General features: G+C 34.3%; 1 protein-coding gene across 3 annotated transcripts in view; it reads left to right on the forward strand.

The window, feature by feature from the left end:
- Eprs1 (glutamyl-prolyl-tRNA synthetase 1) overlaps window positions 1-19357 on the forward strand; it is a 73607-nt gene extending 54250 nt beyond the window's left edge. For 2 of the 3 annotated variants that reach the window (XM_048809345.1, XM_015483633.2), the window contains 12 exons: window positions 1580-1631; window positions 2104-2313; window positions 2630-2702; window positions 3926-4005; window positions 4235-4336; window positions 4936-5091; window positions 6378-6575; window positions 7039-7212; window positions 10984-11144; window positions 14002-14080; window positions 18842-18906; window positions 19001-19357. In XM_048809345.1, coding sequence (XP_048665302.1) covers window positions 1580-1631; window positions 2104-2313; window positions 2630-2702; window positions 3926-4005; window positions 4235-4336; window positions 4936-5091; window positions 6378-6575; window positions 7039-7212; window positions 10984-11144; window positions 14002-14080; window positions 18842-18906; window positions 19001-19151 — 1501 coding nt within the window. In that variant the 3' untranslated portion in view covers window positions 19152-19357. Of the gene's footprint in view, window positions 1-1579; window positions 1632-2103; window positions 2314-2629; window positions 2703-3925; window positions 4006-4234; window positions 4337-4935; window positions 5092-5606; window positions 6576-7038; window positions 7213-10983; window positions 11145-14001; window positions 14081-18841; window positions 18907-19000 lie in introns of those variants that run through there. The other variant, XM_048809346.1, reaches the window with a different exon arrangement.
- The last annotated feature ends 3780 nt before the right edge of the window (window positions 19358-23137 follow it).

Genomic DNA, 23137 nt, shown 5'->3' on the forward strand with positions numbered 1-23137 from the left:
GAATACAGATGACGATACATTAAAAATTTAAGCCAGCCAGGTGTGGTGGTGCATGCTTGTAATCCGAGTAGCCTGGGAGGCTGAGGCAGGAAGATCAAGAGTTTAAAGCCAGCCTCAGCAAAAGCAAGGCGATAAGCAATTCAATGAGACTCTGTTTCTAAATAAAAAACAAAATATGTCTGGGGATGTTGCTTAGTGGTTGAGTGCCCCTGAGTTCGATCCCTGCTACCAAAAAAATAATAAAAATTTAAACCAATAAAGCCTTTAAATTTTTTTAAATGTGCTTTTTATTAAAAACAAAACTAATGGGTATATCTTTCTGTGGGCATCATGAGACCAAAGTCCCCTGAGTAATTGTTTGCTATTTCAAACAAAGGATTATTGTCTGGAATAGTTTTTTGTGGGAGTTTCTTTGTTTTGTTTTTTTAAAATTGCAGATCTAGTTTAATTTACAACTGCTTATACAATTTCTATTTACTACAGTTGAAAGAAAAACTTTTGGAATAAAAGTTTGTGTGTATATGTGTGTATATCCCTTTATTTCCAGACATATGTGTGTATGTGGATAGCTATTGTTTTTTGTTACTCTTTCCACTTAACTTTCAATGAGACTGATTTTACTCACTATAATTTTACTTAGTTGAGATTACAAAAAATTATTTTTTAATGGAAAATATATGTGAATAGGCTGTCTTTATTGCAAATACATTACCTTAAAAAAACTTGTAAAAGAGATGTCTGCATTAATAATACTTTTTTTTATTTTGACTTTGCTAGTTTGGGGGGGGTGATATCTTATCATCTTTTAAGTAAAGATTTAACTGTTTTGGGAAAGAATATAGGAAATATATATATATGGAAATAACTGATAACAAAGGAAAATGAACCTTAAAAGTTTTATTTTCTATTCAACCTGCTTTGGTTTGAATATATTCCCACAAAGTACGTGTTGGGAACTTTATCCCTACATTTATTTGGAGCTAGGGCTTTTGGGAGGTCATTAGCATTAACTGAGTTCATGAAAGTGGGTCCTTCATGATTTATTAGTGATTTTATAAAAAAAGGAAGAGAGAGCTGAGCTGACATACTGTTGTGTCTCACCATATGATGACTCTGCCATGTTATGATGCTGTACCAAGATCTTCACCAGGTACCTAGCAGTTGTTGACACCGTCATGTCCTGCTTCCCTGCCTCCAGATCCACGAGCCAAATAAACTTCTTTATTAAATACTGAGACTCAGGTGTTTTTTAATAGCAACAGAAAATAGACTTAGACACATCTTAAAAGCAATTAATGAATAAAGGGATTCATTTTTTCTTTTTCTTTTTTTTTTAGTACTGGAGATTAAACCCAAAAATGCTTTACCACTGAACAACCTCCTGAGCCCTTTTTATTTTTTGTTTTGAGACAGGGCCTTGCTAAGTTGCTGATACTGGCCTCAAACTTGCAGTACTCCTGCCTCAGCCTCCTGAGTTGGTGGAATTACAGTCATGTGCCACCATGCCTCCTCCTGAGTTGGTATAATTACAGTCATGTGCCACCATGCCTGGCTCATACTTTATTTTTCTTATCTCCAGGTTGGGTCTTGAAGCAAAAAAAGAAGAAAATCTTGCTGATTGGTATTCTCAAGTGAGTATGCATTCAGTTGATTTTTATACTTTAAATGTCAAAAAGATGATTTTTGTACTTTAAACTTTATGTTTAAAGTCCAGGTAAAAAGTTAATAATGCATGGTACCTTTTGTAATATACACTATAGTCTTTTAACGTGTCATAATTTTCTAAGCATTGCCACACAAATTATTAAATTGAAAAGTAGCCCTATGAGAGTCGTCATTGATTTTTTTTTTTTCCCCCATAATGAGGTGAGTCAAGTTAATAGCAGAGGCAAGGTTGGAATTTAATTCTTGAAAGTTCAGAGCCTTCTTATGTTGCTCTTCTCAGTTTAGGACTATCTGGCTTACTATCATTCAGATCTTCCACATGAAGATATACAAACAGGAGAAGCCTCCACATTGAGATTTTGATACCATATACTGTTACCACTTATACTAGAATTTCGGTTAAATATAGGTCTTATAGACTATTTTTCTCTTAAATAGGTCATCACAAAGTCAGAAATGATTGAATACTATGATGTAAGTGGCTGCTATATTCTTCGTCCCTGGTCATATTCCATTTGGGAATCCATCAAGGACTTTTTTGATGCTGAGATCAAGAAACTTGGTGTTGAAAACTGCTATTTCCCCATATTTGTGTCTCAAGGTGCCTTAGAGAAAGAGAAGACTCATGTTGCTGACTTTGCCCCTGAGGTAAGCTAACTTGCTTGCTTTATTTTTTGCAGTTTTGTTTCATAAATTCAAAATTATATCAGTAGTTTATAAAAAGCAATTTAGATAAACAAAGTCATTTTTTATTTAAAAATTATATTTCTGTTTTTATGGAAAGTTGTAATTCTGTATGTCTCATAACTAACTGACTTGAACCTTCCTCACAGTAATAGCATCCGTTATTTTACCTTGCCTTAACTGATATGAAGAAAACCTGAAATAGTGAAAACTTGCCTAAGTTTTATTGTTGCTCTAAAATGCCATTAAAATTGTATGAAAAATGATTTTATCTCACTAGGTTGCTTGGGTTACAAGATCTGGCAAAACAGAGTTAGCAGAACCAATTGCCATTCGTCCTACTAGTGAAACAGGTGAGAAACAGGCCTTGGAGCACAAGAGAAGACTCATTGAAACATTTGAAACAGCTTCTAAAGTTAAATCCCAACTTTTGTGCTTTTTATAATCCTTGTAACAATGTTTCAGAACTCTTTATAATTAGGATAGAGGGTTTTAAAGAAAATACTTATCTTAAAATTTCTTGCTATAATTTTTCAGCAATAAACTTAAAATGACTTATTGAATTCAGTAATTCCCTTTCAAGGAATCTTTTTTTTTTTTTTTTCCAAGGAATCTTACTGAGATAATGTTTTATTCTTGGGATTGATTATAAAATTATAAATACCTAATTAATCTTCATGCTATATTTTCAAATTTTGTTGCCTTTTAACATATTTAGATTTACATTCAGGAATGGTTTTTAAAGGTTACTAAGTGTTTTTACTCACATCTGTTTTTATTAGTGTCACAATAATGCTGTGAGAAAAGTAGAGGCAGCTATTGGTATCTCTATGTTGCAGGGACAAAAGGTCTCTGAAAGATTGAGTCATTTTCCTAGAATTAAACACAGTAAATAGGAATATTACTGAAAATTTTGAGTCTCTTGGTTTGATGATGTCTTTTAAAGTGACTCTAGTTAAGGATTGTTTGCTCTTTTTTTTTTTTTTTTTTTTTTGTACTTCTAGCATTACCCTTGTATAATGAATGCATTGTTGAAGTTATGATGTGAGCTTTTTTTCTCATATACCAGACTAGTGGAGTTGTGTTTTGGTTTGTTTTACTAATTGTAGATCATGAGTAGGCTATGAACTGTGGCAAAAGCTTTCATATCCTTCCAATTCTGATACATAACTTCTGAATTAGTAAGTTATGTAAGTTTCACATCTTTAGAATTTCTATGACATCTACTTTGTGAGTTGAACATGAGAACTGAATAGGATAATGAATGCAAAGAACTTAACATAGAACATGGCATGTGCTAGTTTTCAAAAACAGAACATGAAAGCAGTCAAATTAATGTTAAATACAAATCTCATGTGAAGAACAGAGTATAAACAAGTTTAGGTAGATTTATATTGTTGAGTAATTTGCTTTATTAAAACGATAATGCTAGTCACTTAACCATTTTAACACTGGGAACACATTTACACAAATACACATTTTAATTGCTGTTTTACTGCTGGTTTAACTCTTACTGGCCTACAGATGAAATAAAGTCTTAAGTGACCAACTGCCTTTTTCCCTCTACATCTTTCAGTAATGTATCCTGCATATGCAAAATGGGTGCAGTCACACAGAGACCTGCCCATCAGGCTCAATCAGTGGTGCAATGTGGTGGTAGGTATATACACCTTCCTATACTCTTTTGTCATTATTTTTATTCATTTTACTTTTTCAGAAAAACATACTTTGTGTTCTTTTAGTCTTATATTTAAAGGTTTGGGAGTATGAAAGCATTTTTTGAAGTATTTTAGATCATAGTTGAGTTTTGATTACTCACATGTAAAGTTGTTAATAAAAATTGAAAAGCTTGCAGGTGACCAAACTGCACTTTTATCTCTTCTAGCGTTGGGAGTTCAAGCACCCACAGCCTTTCCTCCGAACTCGTGAATTCCTTTGGCAAGAAGGGCACAGTGCTTTTGCTACCTTTGAAGAAGCAGCAGAAGAGGTATAGAAAATTGTCTTGTATAATTATATTCCGTTTGTTTGTTCAGGCTCTGCTTTTTTATTACTTAAAAGTTATGTATTACCTGATAAAAGAAAAATCAAATCAATTGAAATGAATATAGATTTAAGGAACTTTTTGTTGAGACTTTATTGATAAATGAAATGTGCTATTTTAAATTTTTAGTTGAAAATATTTTTGGATCTTAAAATATAGAAAACTTTCTAATTTCATTATTGAAATTACGCATTTTTCAGGCAATTTTTACTCAGATTGCGATATATCTCTTCATAATCATTTATGTTCTTTTATATTCCAAATTTATATACATTTTTAATAGTTATTTAACTTCACACTGCTTTCTTGGATATAGTCCTTTTTTTTTTTGGTGGAGGTACCAGGGATTGAATTCAGGGACACTCTACCACTGAGCCACATCTTGGATATATTCTTAATGAATCTTACATTCCTTGTTACTTAACTTTCTCCTTTTTATTGTTTAAGTGCTTTTTCCAGCACAATTAGCTTTAAATAGTATAATTTTATAGACTTATGATGAATAAATACATCCTGAATTTGAACACATGTTATTTTAAATACAGGTCTTACAGATACTTGAATTATATGCTCGGGTATATGAAGAACTCCTGGCAATTCCTGTTGTAAGAGGAAGAAAGACTGAAAAGGAAAAATTTGCAGGAGGAGACTACACAACTACAATAGAAGCATTTATATCCGCTAGTGGAAGAGCTATTCAGGTATCAAACTGTTGCATAGATGACTGTAAGCACAGTCCATGGGCAGATCCAACAATTTTTCTGTGATAAGAAAAGTAGTCTCTTGTACAAAATATTTAGTACAGCCAAATGGAAAAACATGGATTTTCCTCAAAAAATAAAGTACCATATGATCTAGCAATCCCACTCCTTGGGATACATCCAAAGGAAATGAAATAGTATGTTGAAGAGACAACTGCACTCCCATGATCATTGCATCATTATTCACAAATAGCCAAGAATTGGAAACAACCTAAGTGTCCATCAATCAATAAATGAATAAAGAATATGTAGTCGTATACACAGTGGAATACTATCAGACATAAAATAATGAAATCCTGTCATTTACAACAATATAGATGAAGCTGGAAATCATTATGTTATGATGAAATAAGCCAGGCACAGAAAGACAAGTACTGCATGATCCCACACATGTGGAATCTAAAAAAATTGATCTCATATAAGTTAATAATAGAATTGTGATTAACAGAGATTGGGGAGATTGGAAGGGTAGTCTGTGGTGGGGAAATGTTAATCAGTAGGTTCTAAGTTAGAGTTAGGAGCAAGAAGTTTTGGCTTGCTTCTGTACAATAGGATAACTTAGATAATAGTAGTATACATTTCAAAAAGGTAAAAGAAAGGATTTTGAAGGTTTTTACCATAAAGAAATGATAAAATTAGGAGATATGTTTAACCTGCTCTAAACATTGCACAAATATATACATGTATACATGTATCAAAATAATCACGTTACTTCATTAATATGTACAATTTTTATGTTTTAATGTACCATTCAAAAATTAAATGAATAGGGCTGGTGGCTCATGCCTCTAGACTAGGCAGGAGGATCTTGATTTTTGAAGCCAGCCTGGGCAACATAGTGAGACACCATCTCAGAAACCAACAAACAAAAAGTATGTCATGTGCTTTCTAGGCCATATTACAATTTCAGCACATCTCTCCTTTACTTTAAATCTCCATGATCAATTAAGTCATGATTTATATCCTTAATTAACCAAAGAATGGAATCCTTTTTAAATTGTGTAGGTCAGATTATTCCTATGTAAAGGCCTGTCCCAAAGCAAAACACTTATATAGTATTTTTTGACTAACCCTAGTCAATTTTTATATTAGTTATATTTTAAAACCTTATGTATAAAAAGAGATAAAACAGTTGTAGTGCTATTTTAAAGTGTGTGGTCTAATAGTACTCATTTTTAGTAAGAGATTATTAAAAATTAAAGCTTATGTTTGTATTTTTATTTTAGGGAGCAACATCACATCATTTAGGTCAGAATTTTTCCAAAATGTGTGAAATCATTTTTGAAGATCCAAAGACACCAGGAGAGAAGCAATTTGCCTATCAGTGCTCCTGGGGCTTAACAACTCGAACTATTGGTGTTATGATCATGGTTCATGGGGACAACATGGGCTTAATATTACCACCCCGTGTGGCCTGTGTTCAGGTAAGGAGAATATTTCCGTTTATCATTCCATTTAAAAAATACAAGCTATGTTTACCAAAGGAAATTTGAAGGGGTGACTTTCTGAATCTCATTTGGGTAGATTTTGCTGGTAATAGGAACATTAGAACACAACACAGATGTTAGTGTTGTGTTTGTGTACCTATGTATATCATTTATATTATTTATTGTTTCTACTCTTAATTTTTAAAGGTACTTTGTATAAAACTTTTTCTTAATTATTTTTTTAAATGATTTAAAATAAGTTAAACTAAATATAGTAAGTCAGATGAAAATGCCCTTAGTGTAGATAGGGATGTGTAGCAAATTACTAGGAATTATATGTAGATTAGAAATCACACAAGTTGATTTGTGTTAACAGTCACTCATATGGTTTCACTCCTGGATATTATGCAGCATAGGGCTTCATTTCTTCTATATGATTTTTCTTTGTGCTGAATTCTAGGTGGTGGTTATTCCCTGTGGTATTACAAATGCACTTTCTGAAGAAGACAAAGAAGCACTGATTGCAAAATGCAATGATTACCAAAAGCGGTTACGCAGTGTTAATATTCGTGTAAAAGTCGATTTGCGAGATAACTATTCTCCGGGTTGGAAATTTAATCACTGGGAACTTAAGGTAAATTCCTTAGTTGTATTGTTTACTCCTATACCCTCAGTTTACATTTTTTCTATTCTTCATTTCTTTTTGTTAAACTTAAGGCTTTTATTACTTTTCTCTATTTTTATAGTTATGAGTTCTTTTCTTCTTCACTTAAACCAAGTGTTCAGCACTGTGTACACAGTTCAGTTAAATTATAATAGTGATACCTAAAGTTTATATATTTTCTAAACTTAAAATAGTTTTAATGGAGTTTGCGGATGTAGCTCAGTGGTAGAGCACTTGCCTAGCATGTGCAACATCCTGAATTTGATTCTCAGCACTGCAAAAAGAAAAAGGTTTTGTGGAAGCCTATTTTTATTATGTTAGAATAAAAAATGATCTTAAAGCTTTTGATTATAATGAATAAATTTCACATGGTTGGTATATTAAAATGTGTATGCTAGGAATTCAAATAATGTTATTTGACCAGTAAGAATGTCAGAACAATAATCCACGGGCATCAGCCAGCTAGCATTGTTATAATTAATAGTAAAATGTCAAGAGATGATTTTCTTACTTGATTTTTTTGTACCACATTATTTCACATCAGTTTGTTGATTTTTATGTTGTTTAAAAAAGCCTAACTTGGGGCTGGGGTTGTAGCTCAGTGGTACAGTGCTCGCCTAGGGTTCAATCTTCAGCACCACATAAAAATAAATAAATAAAAATAAAGGCATTGTGTCCACCTACAACTAAAAAATTATTTGTTAAAAAAAGCCTAATTCTTTTATTACAGTGTCATTAATAGATAATCTATGCTATTAATTCCATTTTATAAACTTCTAGGATTTAGTATTTTTTTCTTTTGCTGAGACACAAAATCTTAATTGGATCTCAAAATTAGGAGTCAAGAATATATAAGCTGCCAGGTATGGTGGTGCACACCTGTAATCCCAGCAACTCAGGAAGCTGAAGCAGGAGGATCCAGCATTCAAAGCCAGTTTAGGCAATTTAGGGAGAACCTATCTCAAAACAAAAACGGCTGGAGTTATAGCTCAGTTAGAGAAATACCCTGAGTTCAGTCTTCAGTACCAACCCCCACACAAACACAAAGTAAGTGAGATTGCATCTCTAAGCTTTCAAACCTGGAAGCTTGACAGTATTGGGTCTATTCCATACTAATATTTCTAGCATTTCCCACAGTTGCTGATAATTTTTTTTAAATGTCCCCTGAGATAAATCTTCTGTGCTGAAAATCTGTTACTTCCCTTTTATCTAATGCACTTTCTCCTTTATATATTCTCCTACCTTTAGTGAAGACTTTAAAGGTGAATATTTTCTCTGTATAATTTCGTCTGTAATTGTAATCTTTTTTTCTTACTTAGAAATAGCTGTTATATGATATCAGTAGCAGTTTCTCTAAATCAATTTATACTTGACTGGGTACCAAATGTTAAAAAAGAAACTTACTGTTGCTATGAACTTAGTTAAAAGGAAAGAAAAATTGTCATTCGTATGCATTTCTGAATCCCTCCTCCTCCTCTTCCTCTTATTCATTCTTTTTCCTAACACTGACTTGGCTTTGATCTTTCTTATTCACTAGGCTTCCCTGGTGACCTGTACTGTGTGAGAGAGACATTCTTACCATGATTTGGGTCTATTGCACCTTCCTAATCTATATTCCTCAGAGAGAAAATAAAGCACCTAAGTTCTAAACTCCATACCTAAAATTTAAAAATGAAAGTTTCACTAGCTCATGAAAAATATTGATAGAAATTGAGTTTCAGTTGTAATCAAAAAGTTTCAGATTTTGTAACATTTTAGGTATTAAGATTTTCAGATTAGGGAAATTTAGTAAAGTCTATGCAAATATTTCAAAATCTGAAACACTTCTGGTCTTAAGCATTTTGAACAAGGGATTGCTTACCCTATAACACTTTTTGTTTGGGTGTACTAAGGAGTGAACAAAGGGCCTTGTGCCTGCTAGGCAAGCACTCTAGCTCTTAGCTACAAACCCCAGTCCACTAATTGCACCTTTTAGTATCATTTTATTTCCACATAGTCCAAGAATTCATGTTAAAAGAGGACATTTTGGGGGAAATGTAGATACACATTCATTTGATAAGCAATTAACCTTGTACAGTGTGTGCATGTATGCATGACATATATATGTATTGTTCAAATAAATACATGAGATATATTATGGTTTGGTTGCTAGACCAGAGCCCATAATTCTTCTTTAGCTCTCTCTGGTATTATGAAAATAGAAAGGAGAAAATAATATGAATGAATGAAGACCTTTTTTTTTAAAACGAGGTTGAAAGTAAATTTATAACTAATTAGAAAAAAACATTAATAAAATATTGCCTCCTCTATTATCTGACTTTAGATTACCTTCCATCTTTGACTCTTCATTATTCCCTTTCATATTTCTTTCTTCTTTACAGATAGTCTTTCTGTTTTTCCACCTCTGCTATTTTTTTCTACCTGGGTTGTAAAATATTTGATCATGAAACAGTCACAAACTTATAATAAAGCAAGTAGAGTACAAAGGATTGAGCCATTAGAATATAAGATTCTAACCCCACTGCCTTACTGTCTATCCATGTAGAACATTATCCTACATTGTCCTACATGATGACCAACAAACTGGTACATTACTACCATCTAATTCTAGAGCCCAGGCATGTTTTGTCAGTCATCCCATTAGTGTCCTCCATAGGAGTACCACTAAGCAATTAAATTGTATGAAGTACTTGACTTATAATATTAAAATCCTAAATTAGTTTTAAAGGATCATTCAGGAAGGTTATAGGCCCCAAAATGAAAGATCTCCCTAAACCTTAGGGTTTTTACTCCCCTCAGAAACATAAATTCATAACAACTGAACATTCATACGTCTTAATCTTGCTTGTAGTCAGTCCTTAAGTTTCTTTATAAAAACCTAAGGCTAAAGGTTCTCAAAATGTAGACCCAAGATGTGCAGTCTCAGCATCATTTGGGAGCATGTTAGAAATATTGATTTTCATGGGACTAGGGGTGTAGTTCGATCATAGAGTGCTTGCCTAGGGAGCACCAGGCCCTAGGTTTGCACCAAAAAAAAACAAAGGAAACCAAGGGACATAAATTTCCAGGTCCATCTTTAACCCTACTATAATAAGAAACTCCAGGGGTGGGGCCCAGCAATCTGGTCTTTAAGGAGCCCTCCAGGTGATTCTTACACAAGCTACAGATTGAGTTCTGTCCAGAGTTAGGATTCCCCAGTTGGAGCACACCATGAATGAGTCAAGAATATGCCAGTGAACTAGTGCCCTTAGTGACTTAGGGTATCTTTGGCCTCAAGAAGTCTTCTGTTCATCTCTCCTATGTGCTATTTTGTGGAGTGGAGACAGCAGTTGGGAAGCTAATCTAATCAGCTGCCCTCTTAATCTCCATTAAGAGCTTCCAGAAGCTGGGGTTGTGGCTCAGCAGTAGAGCACTCACCTAGCATGTGCGAGGCCCTGGGTTCGATCCTTAGAACCACATAAAAATAAATAAATAAAACAAAGGTATGTGTCCAATTACAACTAAAAAATATTTTTAAAAAGAGCTTCCATAGTTGAGAACTACTCAGGCAGTAGGTTTTTTCTTTATTTATTATTCGAGTAGTTTTCTATAATATCTAAGGAATATTACCTGCCATTTTCTTGTTTGGTTACGCTTTTGCTTTTTGGATTATTTATGCTTTATTGTAGATAAAGCCATGAAATGAGCCTATTCAACTGGGGACATGTACATGCCATTTTAATTGCCTTTTTTATTTTATAGGGAGTTCCAATTAGACTTGAAGTTGGGCCACGTGATATGAAGAGCTGTCAATTTGTAGCTGTCAGGCGTGACACTGGAGAAAAGCTGACTGTTGCTGAAAATGAGGCTGAGACTAAACTTCATGCTATTTTGGAGGACATCCAAGTTAACCTTTTCACAAGGTAAAACCTTAAAATTGCTTATGTCTCTTGTCTTCAAACCTGTCCATCTTCTGAGAATTAAAGCCAAGTGTTGTCTGTTTCCTACTAAATTTAATCTCCATTAAGAGCTTCCAGGGACTGAGGTTGTGGCTCAGTGGTAGAGCACTCGCCTAGCATGTGTAAGGCCCTGGGTTCGATCCTCAACTCCACATAAAAATAAATAAATAAAATAAAGGTACTGTGTCTAACTACAACTAAAAAATAAATACTTAAAAAAAAAGAGCTTCCATAGCTGAGAACTGTCTCAGCAAGGGACTGTCTCTTGGACTTATTTGGGTTAACATTAGATCTAGGCTTATGTGGCATACAAATGTGAGAGATATCAAGGCATTGGCTCTCATCTGCTGGGTACTTGTTGGTAGCACCTGGAAAGCTTTAATAAATACCAGCACCTGGGCACCTTTCCTGAGATATTAATTTAGTTGATCTAGACAATGCTTGGCAACTATAGTGTTAAAACTCCCCAGATGGTTATAATGTAGTCAAGGCTAAGAACCTCTGGATTGGGTTTGAGGGTAGTGTCAGGATAAGGAGACCTTTCGGTGAGGGAGGCTGACCTATGGAGAGAGGTCTTTTAGAATCATAGATCTGAAAGCACAGATATCAAGGCAATCTGTAATGCACCAGAAGATTGGTGGCATTAGTTTGTCACCTATTTTCTTTCCTGCCCACCTAATGCAGAGAGACCACTGTCACTGGGGATAGAGGCTTAGTTTGGGGAGAGGTGGTTCCTACATCTTATTTATTATTCTATCTAATCTTATTTATTATTCCATCTAAGACCCTGTGCCTAACACACATTAGGCTTCAATAAATCTGGGAAAGAATAAACTAATTTTAGCATTGGTTTTGTTTACATGTTTTTAGGCAAGTGACTTTGCATCTCTTGGCTTGCTTGTCTTAGAAAATGAGGCTAATAAGAATTATCTTGAGGGATTATTTCTAGGATTTGTTGCTCTTTGGTTTGCATGCATACTTCTGATTTGGAAACCAGTGCTTTAGTGGATAATAGGCATTTTTTTCTACTGGCATTTGTGTTCAGTACATTTGTTAATCTAGGTTGCATAAAGGTGAATTTTTTCTCATGAGAAGCAGTCAGTAAATTTATTCTAATCATCAGGGAAAAGAGCTTTTATACTTTTTATCCCCTTCAAATTGGCCCTGAAATTTCCTCACACTTCTAAAGCTCTTTGAGGACAGTCTTTTCTATTTATTTTCTGTGGTAATTAAAAAATTAGAACATGATAAGTAGCTAGATTCTCTAAATATTTGCTGGGTGAATTTCTTTAGTAAAGGGGTGACATTTTTATAGAAGAAATTCTTATCAAGCTTTCCCCTCACATCCAACTTCTCTGTTCCCTGTTCTTTTTTACGTAAGATACATACTAAACATTTTGTATTTAGTTTATGTAAAGCAGTGATTATGGGCTTTGTTTTTATAATGTTTTTCTACTTAGATATACATGTTAAATATAGAAAAATTGTGACACATGAAGAATCTTACAGGAAAAAACAAAACTGCCTGTAGTCTCACTGAATGCATTTTGGTATATTATCAATACTTATTTATAAAATATAGACCCTTTGAATAAATCAAAATTCTAGTAGATATTGTTAGGGGAAAAACCGGATAAGGATAACATGACTTGTATTTTTTAAGGTGTCAAATTATACTAATTGTGGTTGGATCCTTATTTTACTAAGGACTAAGAAACTAATATATGAATTAATTTTATTATGTCAAGCATGTGGTGTTATAGATCTTGTCAAAGGTTTGAATTGGTTTTTAAGATTATTTAGCCCACATTAGACTATTGGTTTCATAAGGTCAATTTTTTTGGTAGTATTTTTAGTTTAAGAACTTCTGTGCACATGAAGTAGACTAAGCTTCTATTAACCAAGAGAGGACTTCAGTTGAGTTTAAAGAATGACTTCCCTGTTCTTTCAAGGAACAGTATGAAGTCAGTGTTGCGGTTGTTCTGGGATGGCTCTACTGCTTCTGATAATTCAGGAGTCTAGATGATTTCTGTTTTATTGGCTCTGCCAGTCTCTAGAGCCTGTTGTCATGTACATGGTCAAAACTAGATCACAGTCATCTCTAAGTAACTACTCAAATGCTGGTTGGGAAATGGGGGAGAGTGCAGGAGCGGCTCACTGCCTTAAAGGTTAAGCCAGGCAGGTGGCCATACGTATGCCTGTCCGACTCTCCATGGCTATAACTTGGTCACATAGGCCCATCTCTCTACAAAAAAGAGACAAGACTGGGAAAAAGAGGAAATAGATTTGGTGGATAGCTAGCAGTTTCTGGCACAGAGTTCACATGGTTTTAGCCCTGAGATTGAGAAAATAACAAATGTCTTTCCTTCCTTTGTCACCACCTTGTGTGACTAAATGTGTGACTTTGAATGTGAAAAAGAATGTTCATTTGCATTTCTAAAACCTAAGTCTTTTACAAAAGAGAATTAAGCAGTGTGTGTGAAAGAAAACATTTTGAATCATGTGTATTGTTTCTCTTTTTCAAAACTCTTACTTTTGTTATCACAGCAGTCCCATATAGTAGTTACTAGAGTATGATTTACTCTAGAGTGTTTTTCCAATTTTGTAGAAGAGAAAATAATACCAGAGAAGTCCATAAACTTAGACTCCCACAGGTAGCAAGTGGTATCGCCAGGAATAGAATGTTAGTCGATAGAAATTTAACAGCAATAATAAAAATAATGGTCACTGATTGTGTGCTTTCACAGGTTATTGTTCTTTCATTAAATTATGTGTTGTTTAAAACTTTGTAAGAAAAATTATATATTCTAATTTTTGGTAGGGCTTCTGAAGACCTTAAAACTCATATGGTTGTGGCTAATACATTGGAAGACTTACAGAAAGTACTGGATTCCGGAAAGGTAAGCGACTTCCAATTTTCTTTCTTTCTTTCTTTCTTTCTTTCTTTTTTTTTCCGCTCCGCTTGTTTTGTTTGTTTTTGTTTTTCCTACAATGCTGGAGATTGAACCCCGGGCCTTGCCCCTGCTAGATAAATACTCTATCACTGAACTATACTCCCAACACTGAGGAGTTTTGAAAATAAGGATATTTCAGTAAATCGTATTTTAAGATTCATTGAACTGGGTGTGGTGATGCACACCTATAATTACAGCAGTTTGGGAGAGTTAGGCAAGGAGGATCACAAGTTTGAAGTTGGCCTCACCAACTTAGGGAACCCCCAACAAAAGTTGCTTTCTTTCAGTGCATGTATGGTTCTCTGACCATACAAACACTTACCTGGATCTTAATTGATTGAACTTTATGAATAATGTGGGGAAATGTGTTGCTCATACTGTCTTTTTCAGAATGAGTGATTACTTCTGCTGCCTTAAAACTACATAGACTTTTCAATTAATTTACTGACTATTCAGGATTTCAACAGTTTTATGTATTATGTGTATTCAGATGTTCATAGCTGAAACTTAATTTTCATAAAGAAGAAATTTTCATTTGCCAAAGTTATTTATTATTGGAATGAATTACACGAACTTTAGTATTCTGGTATAATCGTTTGAATATATAACCCATCCTGTGTCCTTGGGTTACAAATGAAAAAACCATGGGCTAGAGCTCAAATGAATTATCCCAAGCTACACAGACCTGGTGCTAGCAGTCAGATCTCTCTGGCTTGGTTTAATGTACTTTCCTATGTATCTGGTTTTTTTTTTTTTTTTTCAAATTCATGCTGAGAGTATAAAGCAAAATTTTATTTTGTGATCATAACCTATTAATAATGTCTCTTCTTACATGAGTCAGGAAAATTAATCTCTGGCTCTCAGTTTAAATGAGTTCAAAATAGATAATCTCAAAATCCCTCTCAGATTTATAATTCTTTAGTATTTGGCTTTCTATTCTTGATTTATTACCTTTGTAATTTTTTTGGTACCAGAGATTGACTCAGGGGTGTTTAGCCACTAAAAGGGTTTCCCCAACCCTTTTTTATTTTTATTTTGAGACAGGGTCTCACTAAATTGCTGAGGCTGGCTTTGAATTCATGATACTCCTGTCTCAGCCTCCTGTGCAGCTGAGACTACAGTTGTGCACCACCATGCCAAGCTTGCCTTTGTAATTTTTTACCTTTCTGGGTTCCATAATTTTTCGCTTGACTCAAACTGCCTATTTCAGTAGAAAGGCAAGGGATTTTTGTTTTTTTCCTTTCTTTATAATTTATTTGATTGTTTTCCTTTTGTTCCATTAATTTTTGAAGTTATAAATTTCTTTCACTATAGAAATATGACAGTCACATTTTGCATCCCAGTCTATTAGAGAAATTGCATAAGAGTTAATAAATCGATAGAGCTAACCAACCATCAGTTAATCTATTGATTTCAAAAAAATGGATCTCGGCAGGTGTTAGTGGAATCATATCTTTTATTTTAGTATTAGATAAATTATTGCAGAGATTCCATCTTCTACTCTAAAGTAGAACATAGGATATTTTAGTTGTATGTCCAAAGAGCACATGGAACCAAAAAGCAAATTTTGTATCTTGTATATAGTAGTCGGTTCCACCTCACTTCTTACCTCACATGGGTCAGCCTAGATGGGTTGACTGACCATCAAGCAACCTTTGAGGTCGTTGTAAATAGAATTGTATTTGCTAGGAGGGGAAAAGGAAAAGGGATCTTTGGAACTTGAATGTAGGTGAAAGTTTGATTTTTCTACTCTTCTGTATTGGTACAAATGAAAAAAACACTTTTTGATTTATAGGACTTGATTCTCGTACATATTTCCAAGAGGAGGATCTTAATTGAATGAAAAATAAATGCTGTTATATACTATATATATATCATACATAAATATATGCATGTACACTGTTGCTGTGCATTACTAATCTTTTGTTGATCACTGTGAGTTTTGAATATTGCTATTTCTTAAGTACTGCATGCTAACCAGTTGTGCCACTGGAGCTCCAGAATATTGCTTTCTTGTCATTAATATTGTCTTCTAAAAATTTTAAAATATTACATACAGCAAAAGTTAAAACAATATAGAGAAATTATTGAAGAATTCTGTTAAAAATCCTTTCATGATTGAATAAATAACCTAAACATTCATACCGTCTTTTTTATATTTATGAATGCCAACTAAATAACCAGAAATTCCAAGTCTTATCATCTAAACCTTACTTTGAAGCTAGAAAGAATTAAAGCATAAGTTTTTACAAAATTGTCACTTATGAATCCAAATAAAAATTTAATTGAATTTGTTCATGTGCTACAATGATTTTAAATTTTAAAAAATTAATATTTTAGAAATATAGACCCTTCTCAAGGCTTAGTAATTTTTTTCAAGGAAAAAAGAAACACAACTTTATTTACTTTAAAAATTGTTAAAGTTGTTAAAATACAGCTATAAATTTTATAAATTAAGGGAAGTAAAAGTTTCAAAGAAACCATATTTAAATTTATTACTCAAAGACATTCTTTAAAATGGTCTCAATATTTTATCATTCCATGAAGTTTATTGATTAAAGTTTTTTCCCTGTTCTCTCTTTTCTCATGAATTGTAAACAGTACTATGTGAATATGCTTTTTTCGTGCTCTTACTATAAATGTTTATGATTTACAACTTTGAACATTAGGAAGTAATTTTTTGGTTACTCAGCTTATATATCTAGGTTTGGTTTTGCTTCAGTTTTCTTCACACAAAGAATTTCTGTATTAAGACTTCTCTGAATGTTTATTTTTTCCGATCTCTGCCACCTTCCCTCAGCCCATTCCTACTCCTCAGGACTTAAGTAGAAATTTATTTCTTCATTGTCTTGAGACAATGTTATCACAATAGTAGTTTATAGACCTTGGGAATTAAATTAACACACTTCACTGAATGAACATAAAAAAGACTTTTGCTACCCATTGCATTAGTGTTCATCTGAAGATATACTTGTTTTTCGGTAATTTCCTAGTCTCTAGTTACTTTTACTTAGAGAAGCATTTTGCAACATGTTTAAATCCGAAGTGAAGGAATTTGCAGGAGGAGCTCTTAATTTGTTTGTGTAAGACATGGCTGGAATTAGTTAGTGAAAAGTTAAGAGGGAGGTGGGGTTGTAGCTCAGTAGTAGAGCACACACCTAGCACGTGTGAAGCACTGGGTTCTGTTCTCAGCACCGCATATAAAATAAAGATATTGTGTTCATCTACAACTAAAAAAAAAATTAAAGTTAAGAGGAAGCTGGAAACATACTGCTGTTGCCTTTACTGTCTCGTGGGTCTCCCCTTGATAAATCTCTAGATTGCCTTCAGCTGCTTCTAAACTGATATTTCTCCTGTGTTAATGATGTTCTTACTGTCATTAACATTGATCTCCTGGAATTTTTTATAGAACTATTAGGTAGTTATTATTGCACATGTCTCATTTTGAAGTAGACATGCTATGAAAAATTTAGCATTCATAACTGGGAGAAATCTTAACCCACTTTGTCCCATATCTCAGATGTAGAACACCTATAAAAACTTAATATATAATATAGTTGTATAACATGTAGCAATTATATAGTAAGAAGAATGTGTATTGTATCATAGTAATTATAACTATTAATATATATATATATATGCTCTAGGTTATGATTTTCAACCTATTTTAATACATCCTTGTCAACTTTATTGAAATATTTGCAGAATTGAAAACTTGGGACTTAATGGGTCCTTGCCTGTCTAGTCAAACATTTATATTTTATTGAATGAAAATCCAGGGCTAGAGATTTTCAATGAGATAATGAAGTTTAAAATGAAGCTAAAATCCCAGTGTCTTGATTCTGCCCATTATTCTATATGGTGTAAGAAAGAAAAATTGAGTGTTGTTTTTCTTCATACAGAATGATTATTTTAGAAATATAAATTTTAGTTATAGTTGGACACCATACCTTTATTTTTATGTGGTGCTGAGGATCAAACCTAGTGCCCCACATGTGGAGAGGCAAGCACTCTACCACTGAGTTACAACCCCAGCCCCAGAATGATTTTTTTTTTTTAAAGGGAGAGAGAGAGAGAGAATTTTAATATTTATCTATTTTTTTTTTTTTAGTTTTCGGCAGACACAACATCTTTGTTTGTATGTGGTGCTGAGGATCGAACCCGGGCCGCACGCATGCCAGGCGAGGGCGCTACCGCTTGAGCCACATCCCCAGCCCCAGAATGATTTTTGACTTTCAAAAGTTTTTAGACTTAAAATGATTCGCATACTCATTGCATATTAGGAACATTATGGTATAAAATGATACTTGTCTGATAGTTAATTGTCATTATTAACATCACTTTAAAAACCAGCATTTATTATCTCCCTGTTCTCCTTCTTATAACCATGTTTATATATAGAACAGGCCATGGTCCACATTTGAAATGGACGTAGAACTGGAGTATGCTACACTGCAGACAGTTTATTGGGACATTTTAATGTGTTGCAAAGGCATTTTTGTTATGTTTTGTTCTGTGAGTGTGAGTTTTTAATGCAAAAACATTCTTTCATATCTTGTGTACCTCTGAGCAAAGATTCTAGCGTATTTGCAGTAAAGATGCCACGGCCTGAGAGATTTTTTTTGCTTATAAGTTTGTATAGAGAATTCAAATCTTCCTTTTATAGAATGAGTTATAAATAGTGAATACTTTTTCTTTCCCTATTAGATTGCTCAGATTCCATTCTGTGGGGGAATTGACTGTGAAGATTGGATCAAAAAGACCACTGCCAGGTAACCAATGCAGCTTGTGAGGTACTGCGCTAGAAAGGAAAGGCAACATATAGCATAAAAATGAATGAAATTCTCATGTGTTTTTAAATTTCAGGGATCAGGATCTGGAACCTGGTGCTCCCTCCATGGGAGCTAAAAGCCTTTGTATCCCTTTCAAACCACTCTGTGAGCTGCAGCCTGGAGCCAAATGCATCTGTGGCAAGAACCCTGCCAAGTTCTACACCTTGTTTGGTCGGAGTTACTAGGATAAAATAAAACCATCACACCAATCCTTCTCGCTTTTTAAAAAAAACTGATACTAATATCTTCTCAGATACAGTTTTATGATTTTTTTAAAATAAAAGTTGTAAAAGGAGATCACATGAGACAAACAACTATTCTTATGCTTAAATCAGCAATGGAAAAAAAGACTTTTCTGTAAACAACCCCAGTAATAAATATCATGAACTAATACTGTTTTATGTATTCATTTGTTTCTGAAATACCTGAATTATGTACTACAAGGAAAATCCTACCAGCAATTCATTGAAAGTTAGGTGGTGTTGATATCAACACCCTTTGGGATGTCACCAACTTTAAACCACCAATTATCCCATCTGTCTTGGAGGACTACCCTTCCATAACTCCTAATACTGAATCTAAAATTGTCCTGAATCTTCCTGTTTCAAAAATAAAACAAAGACTGGGGTTGTGCTCAGCAGTAGAGTGCTTGCCTCGCACGTGCGAGACCCTGGGTTCGATCCTCAGCACCACATAAAAATAAATGAATAAAAGGTATTGTGTCCATCTACAACTAAAAAATAAATATTTAAAAAAATAAGTAAAAATAAAACAAAACCACGAATGAAACAAAAAATAACAAAGCTTTCCCTTGAGCTTCTCTCTTCCTCTAGTTGGGTCTTCAGAAAAGTCCTAATTTCTAAAAGAACTGTCAACCTCGTCACTTCTACTTCACTATACTTTTCCTCACCTTTCCCCACTACAGCAGTCTCACCAGGATCCCTGAGGACATACCTGAACAGAGCCAGTGTTCACTTCTTATTCTTGTCTTACCATATCATTCTGCTGCACTTGATATTTTTATTAAAACTATCCCTATAACTTGTCATCCTCCCTCTCAGACTCTTCATTATTCACTGACATTTCTTCCTTGGCCTGCTTCTTAAACATGTTCAATGCTTGGCCTTCTTCTCATGCCATCTAATAAACCTCATCTAATCCCATGGTTTCAAATAGTATTAACAGGCTAATAATGTCAACATTTTTATCTCTATATCTGAGCTCTAGACCCATACCAACCACATACTGAATTCTCTTGTGTGTTCCATCAGCATTTCAGGATAACATGCCCCCAAATCTCATAACTCTCTATTCCCAGACCTCTTCCTTCTATAGTAGTTCCTGCCTAGAAGATTAGCCTGCCAAAATATACCCTAAACCTCAAACCGGAAATCTTGAGTCATCCTAGGCGGCCCCACTTAACATGCTGTCATTCATATTTGGCCAGCAAAATAGCTGTTCTAGTGTCTTTTAGGTCTTCCCTTCACATAGATCAAATGGCCTCCCATCTCCTCTCCAGATTTTGTCTCTACATTTGTACAGGAGTGTTTTTTGTTTTCTTGGTTTTTTTCCTCCCTAACATTCAGTTTATTGAGATATTTTTCTTCCCCTTGAAATCTTTTTGTTGCTAACCCTTTAGCCTCTTCTGGCTCGTATTATGTCTCTAGTGTCCTCTTCAACCAGCAAAGTCCTTTGCAACCTAACCATTTGGGGTTTCCTGTAAATGGTATGCTATTTCATGTCTATGTCTCTTTGCCTGAAATGACTTTCCTATCTCATTTCTAGTTTTCTTGGTAAATTTCTTATTTCAGGATCCAGGGTTCCATTCCAATATGCTTTTCACTTGGTACTATAAATATACAGTAAAGAGAAAAAGGCTTTAACGAAGACTTGAATTCTGAGCTATGCTATGAGAGATAATAGAATTTCAATACAAATAGAGAGGGATGAATAATTCGAGCAGAGAGAAGGAGGTACAAAGGGAGGAAAGCACATCCTATGTATGAGAACACAGGAATTGTTCCTATGTTGGTTAGGAAATTATCAGTTGAAAGATTAAATATAGCTTGCTTACAGAACCAAAGTTATGATAGTTTACAGGGTCAACTGAAGTTGCTCTGTACTTCATACACCTCTAGTCACAGGAGTTATTTTACCTTCCAATTTTTTGTACTGTTCTGTTTTTGAGGCAGTGCTTTTGTATGTTGCCAGGCTGGTCTCCCTCCCATCTGGATTTAAGGGATCCTCCTGCCTCAGCCTCCAGAGTAGCTGGGGCAACATGCATGTGCCATTCTGCCAAGCTTATTTTTCTACAAACCAACATACATGCTTTTAAGAAAAAAAAAAAATTAGCTCGTTTGTGGCAAACACCTGAAAAGTCGATCAAAGACTAATAACCACACATTTTGTCCTGTAGCCCCTAGTCATTTTGGAGAAGGTGGCCATCTCTGGTACAAAATAAGTTCACAGGCTATTTTGTTGAAGCTTCAGATGAATAGGATTAATTGCAGAAAAGTTTGAAGTTTGCTGCTTTAAAAGAATTTACTATTTAAAGGGACTCTATAAAGGAATGAATTCTCCTAAAACATAACTTTAATAAAAGTTGACTTTTAAACTGAGATAAAGCAAAAATATCAAAGTTTGATTAAATTCTGTATCTTGGGCTGGGGTTGTGGCTCAGTGGTAGCGCGCTCGCCTAGCACCCGTGAGGCACTAAAGCTATTGTGTTCACCTACAGCTAAAAATACATATTTTAAAAAATTTATCTAGAGGACGGGGGTTGTGGCTCAGCGGTAGAGCGCTCACCTAGCACCTCCGAGGCCCTGGGTTCGATCCTCAGGACCATATAAAAATAAATAAGTAAAAACAAAGGTGTACAAGTAGAAGAAATAAATATTGAAAAAGAAAAAAAAATCTATCAAGAGAACTGGAGTTTTTCAAGAGGGTGCTTGAAAAATATCCTTTGAGAGAGAAGCATTATTAGTATTTGCATATTACCTACATCTTTAGATTACATATAACACCTAAGACAATGTCAGTGCTATGATAGTTGATGTATTGTTCAGGGAATAATGATATGAATAAAAGCCCTGTAAAATCTAAAGTACACATGCAGTTTTTTTTTTTTTAATTGACCTGCAGTTGGTTGAATATGCAGATGCAGAACCTGTGGATTTGAAAGCCAGAGATAAAGATAATAGTCACAAAATTGTGTGCCTAGTGCTCATTGCAGCAGTAAGAAAACAGATTGAGACATATGTATTATCGGCCCTGCTTGCTGGGTCTAGTGTACTAACATTTCATCTTAGCAATTTCTAGTTCATCTACGAGAGTGGGTTTAAAATTGTTTTTCATAATGCCAGTAGATGACATGAAAGCCTTATGAGAACTGGACAATGACAACAACTCATGTTGCCTGCTAGCAGAGAGGATTTGAGTCCTGAGGTTAGCAGCAACAGAATACATCATAAAACAAGCAAGGATAGGGACTTGAAAGATCACCCTTTATTCTAGTTATTAACATTCATCATGTGTCATATAACCATGGTCTCCAGTGGTGGTTATAAACATCAAAAACTGGGAAGACAGCTACTGCTATCCTATGATTGTCCTTAGGTTTGGTCCTTAGGTTGTCACTTTTACTATATCTAGAAAATGCTAGTCATTTATTTAAGAAAAAAATTTGAGTGCCTGCTCTTTGTACATTGCCAGAGGATATAGAAGTAAAATTAAACATTTTTTTTTCCTTTTCTTGGCTGTATCACCTTAAGCAGTTCTATTTGAGATGCAGAATCAGGCAATCAGTAGTAGAAAAGGAGATGGGGCAATGAATTGGGCTGAGACCCTCACTAAAACACCATGAGATCATCTTGATGAGAGTCATCTTCATGTAGTCAAGATTAGTACTTGGAAAAATTAAACAAACCCTATCCTGCCCTGCCACCAGGCTTAATGTAACAGATACAAACACATTTTGTGTGTGTGTGTATGTGTGTGAGTGCGCGCGCACGCGCGCGTGCGTGACTCAGTATGCAATATTAATTTACTAGAAAGTTTGAGCTTGGAGCAGTGATACTGAAATGATATAAAAGATTTTATTAAATAAGTGTCCTATAATGGGAATATTTCAAAAAATTTGAAGTATGTCACCAAACCCCCACTTCATGGTGAA

This window comes from Marmota marmota, unplaced genomic scaffold (assembly GCF_001458135.2).
Source record: "Marmota marmota marmota unplaced genomic scaffold, marMar, whole genome shotgun sequence".
Lineage (NCBI taxonomy): Eukaryota > Metazoa > Chordata > Mammalia > Rodentia > Sciuridae > Marmota > Marmota marmota.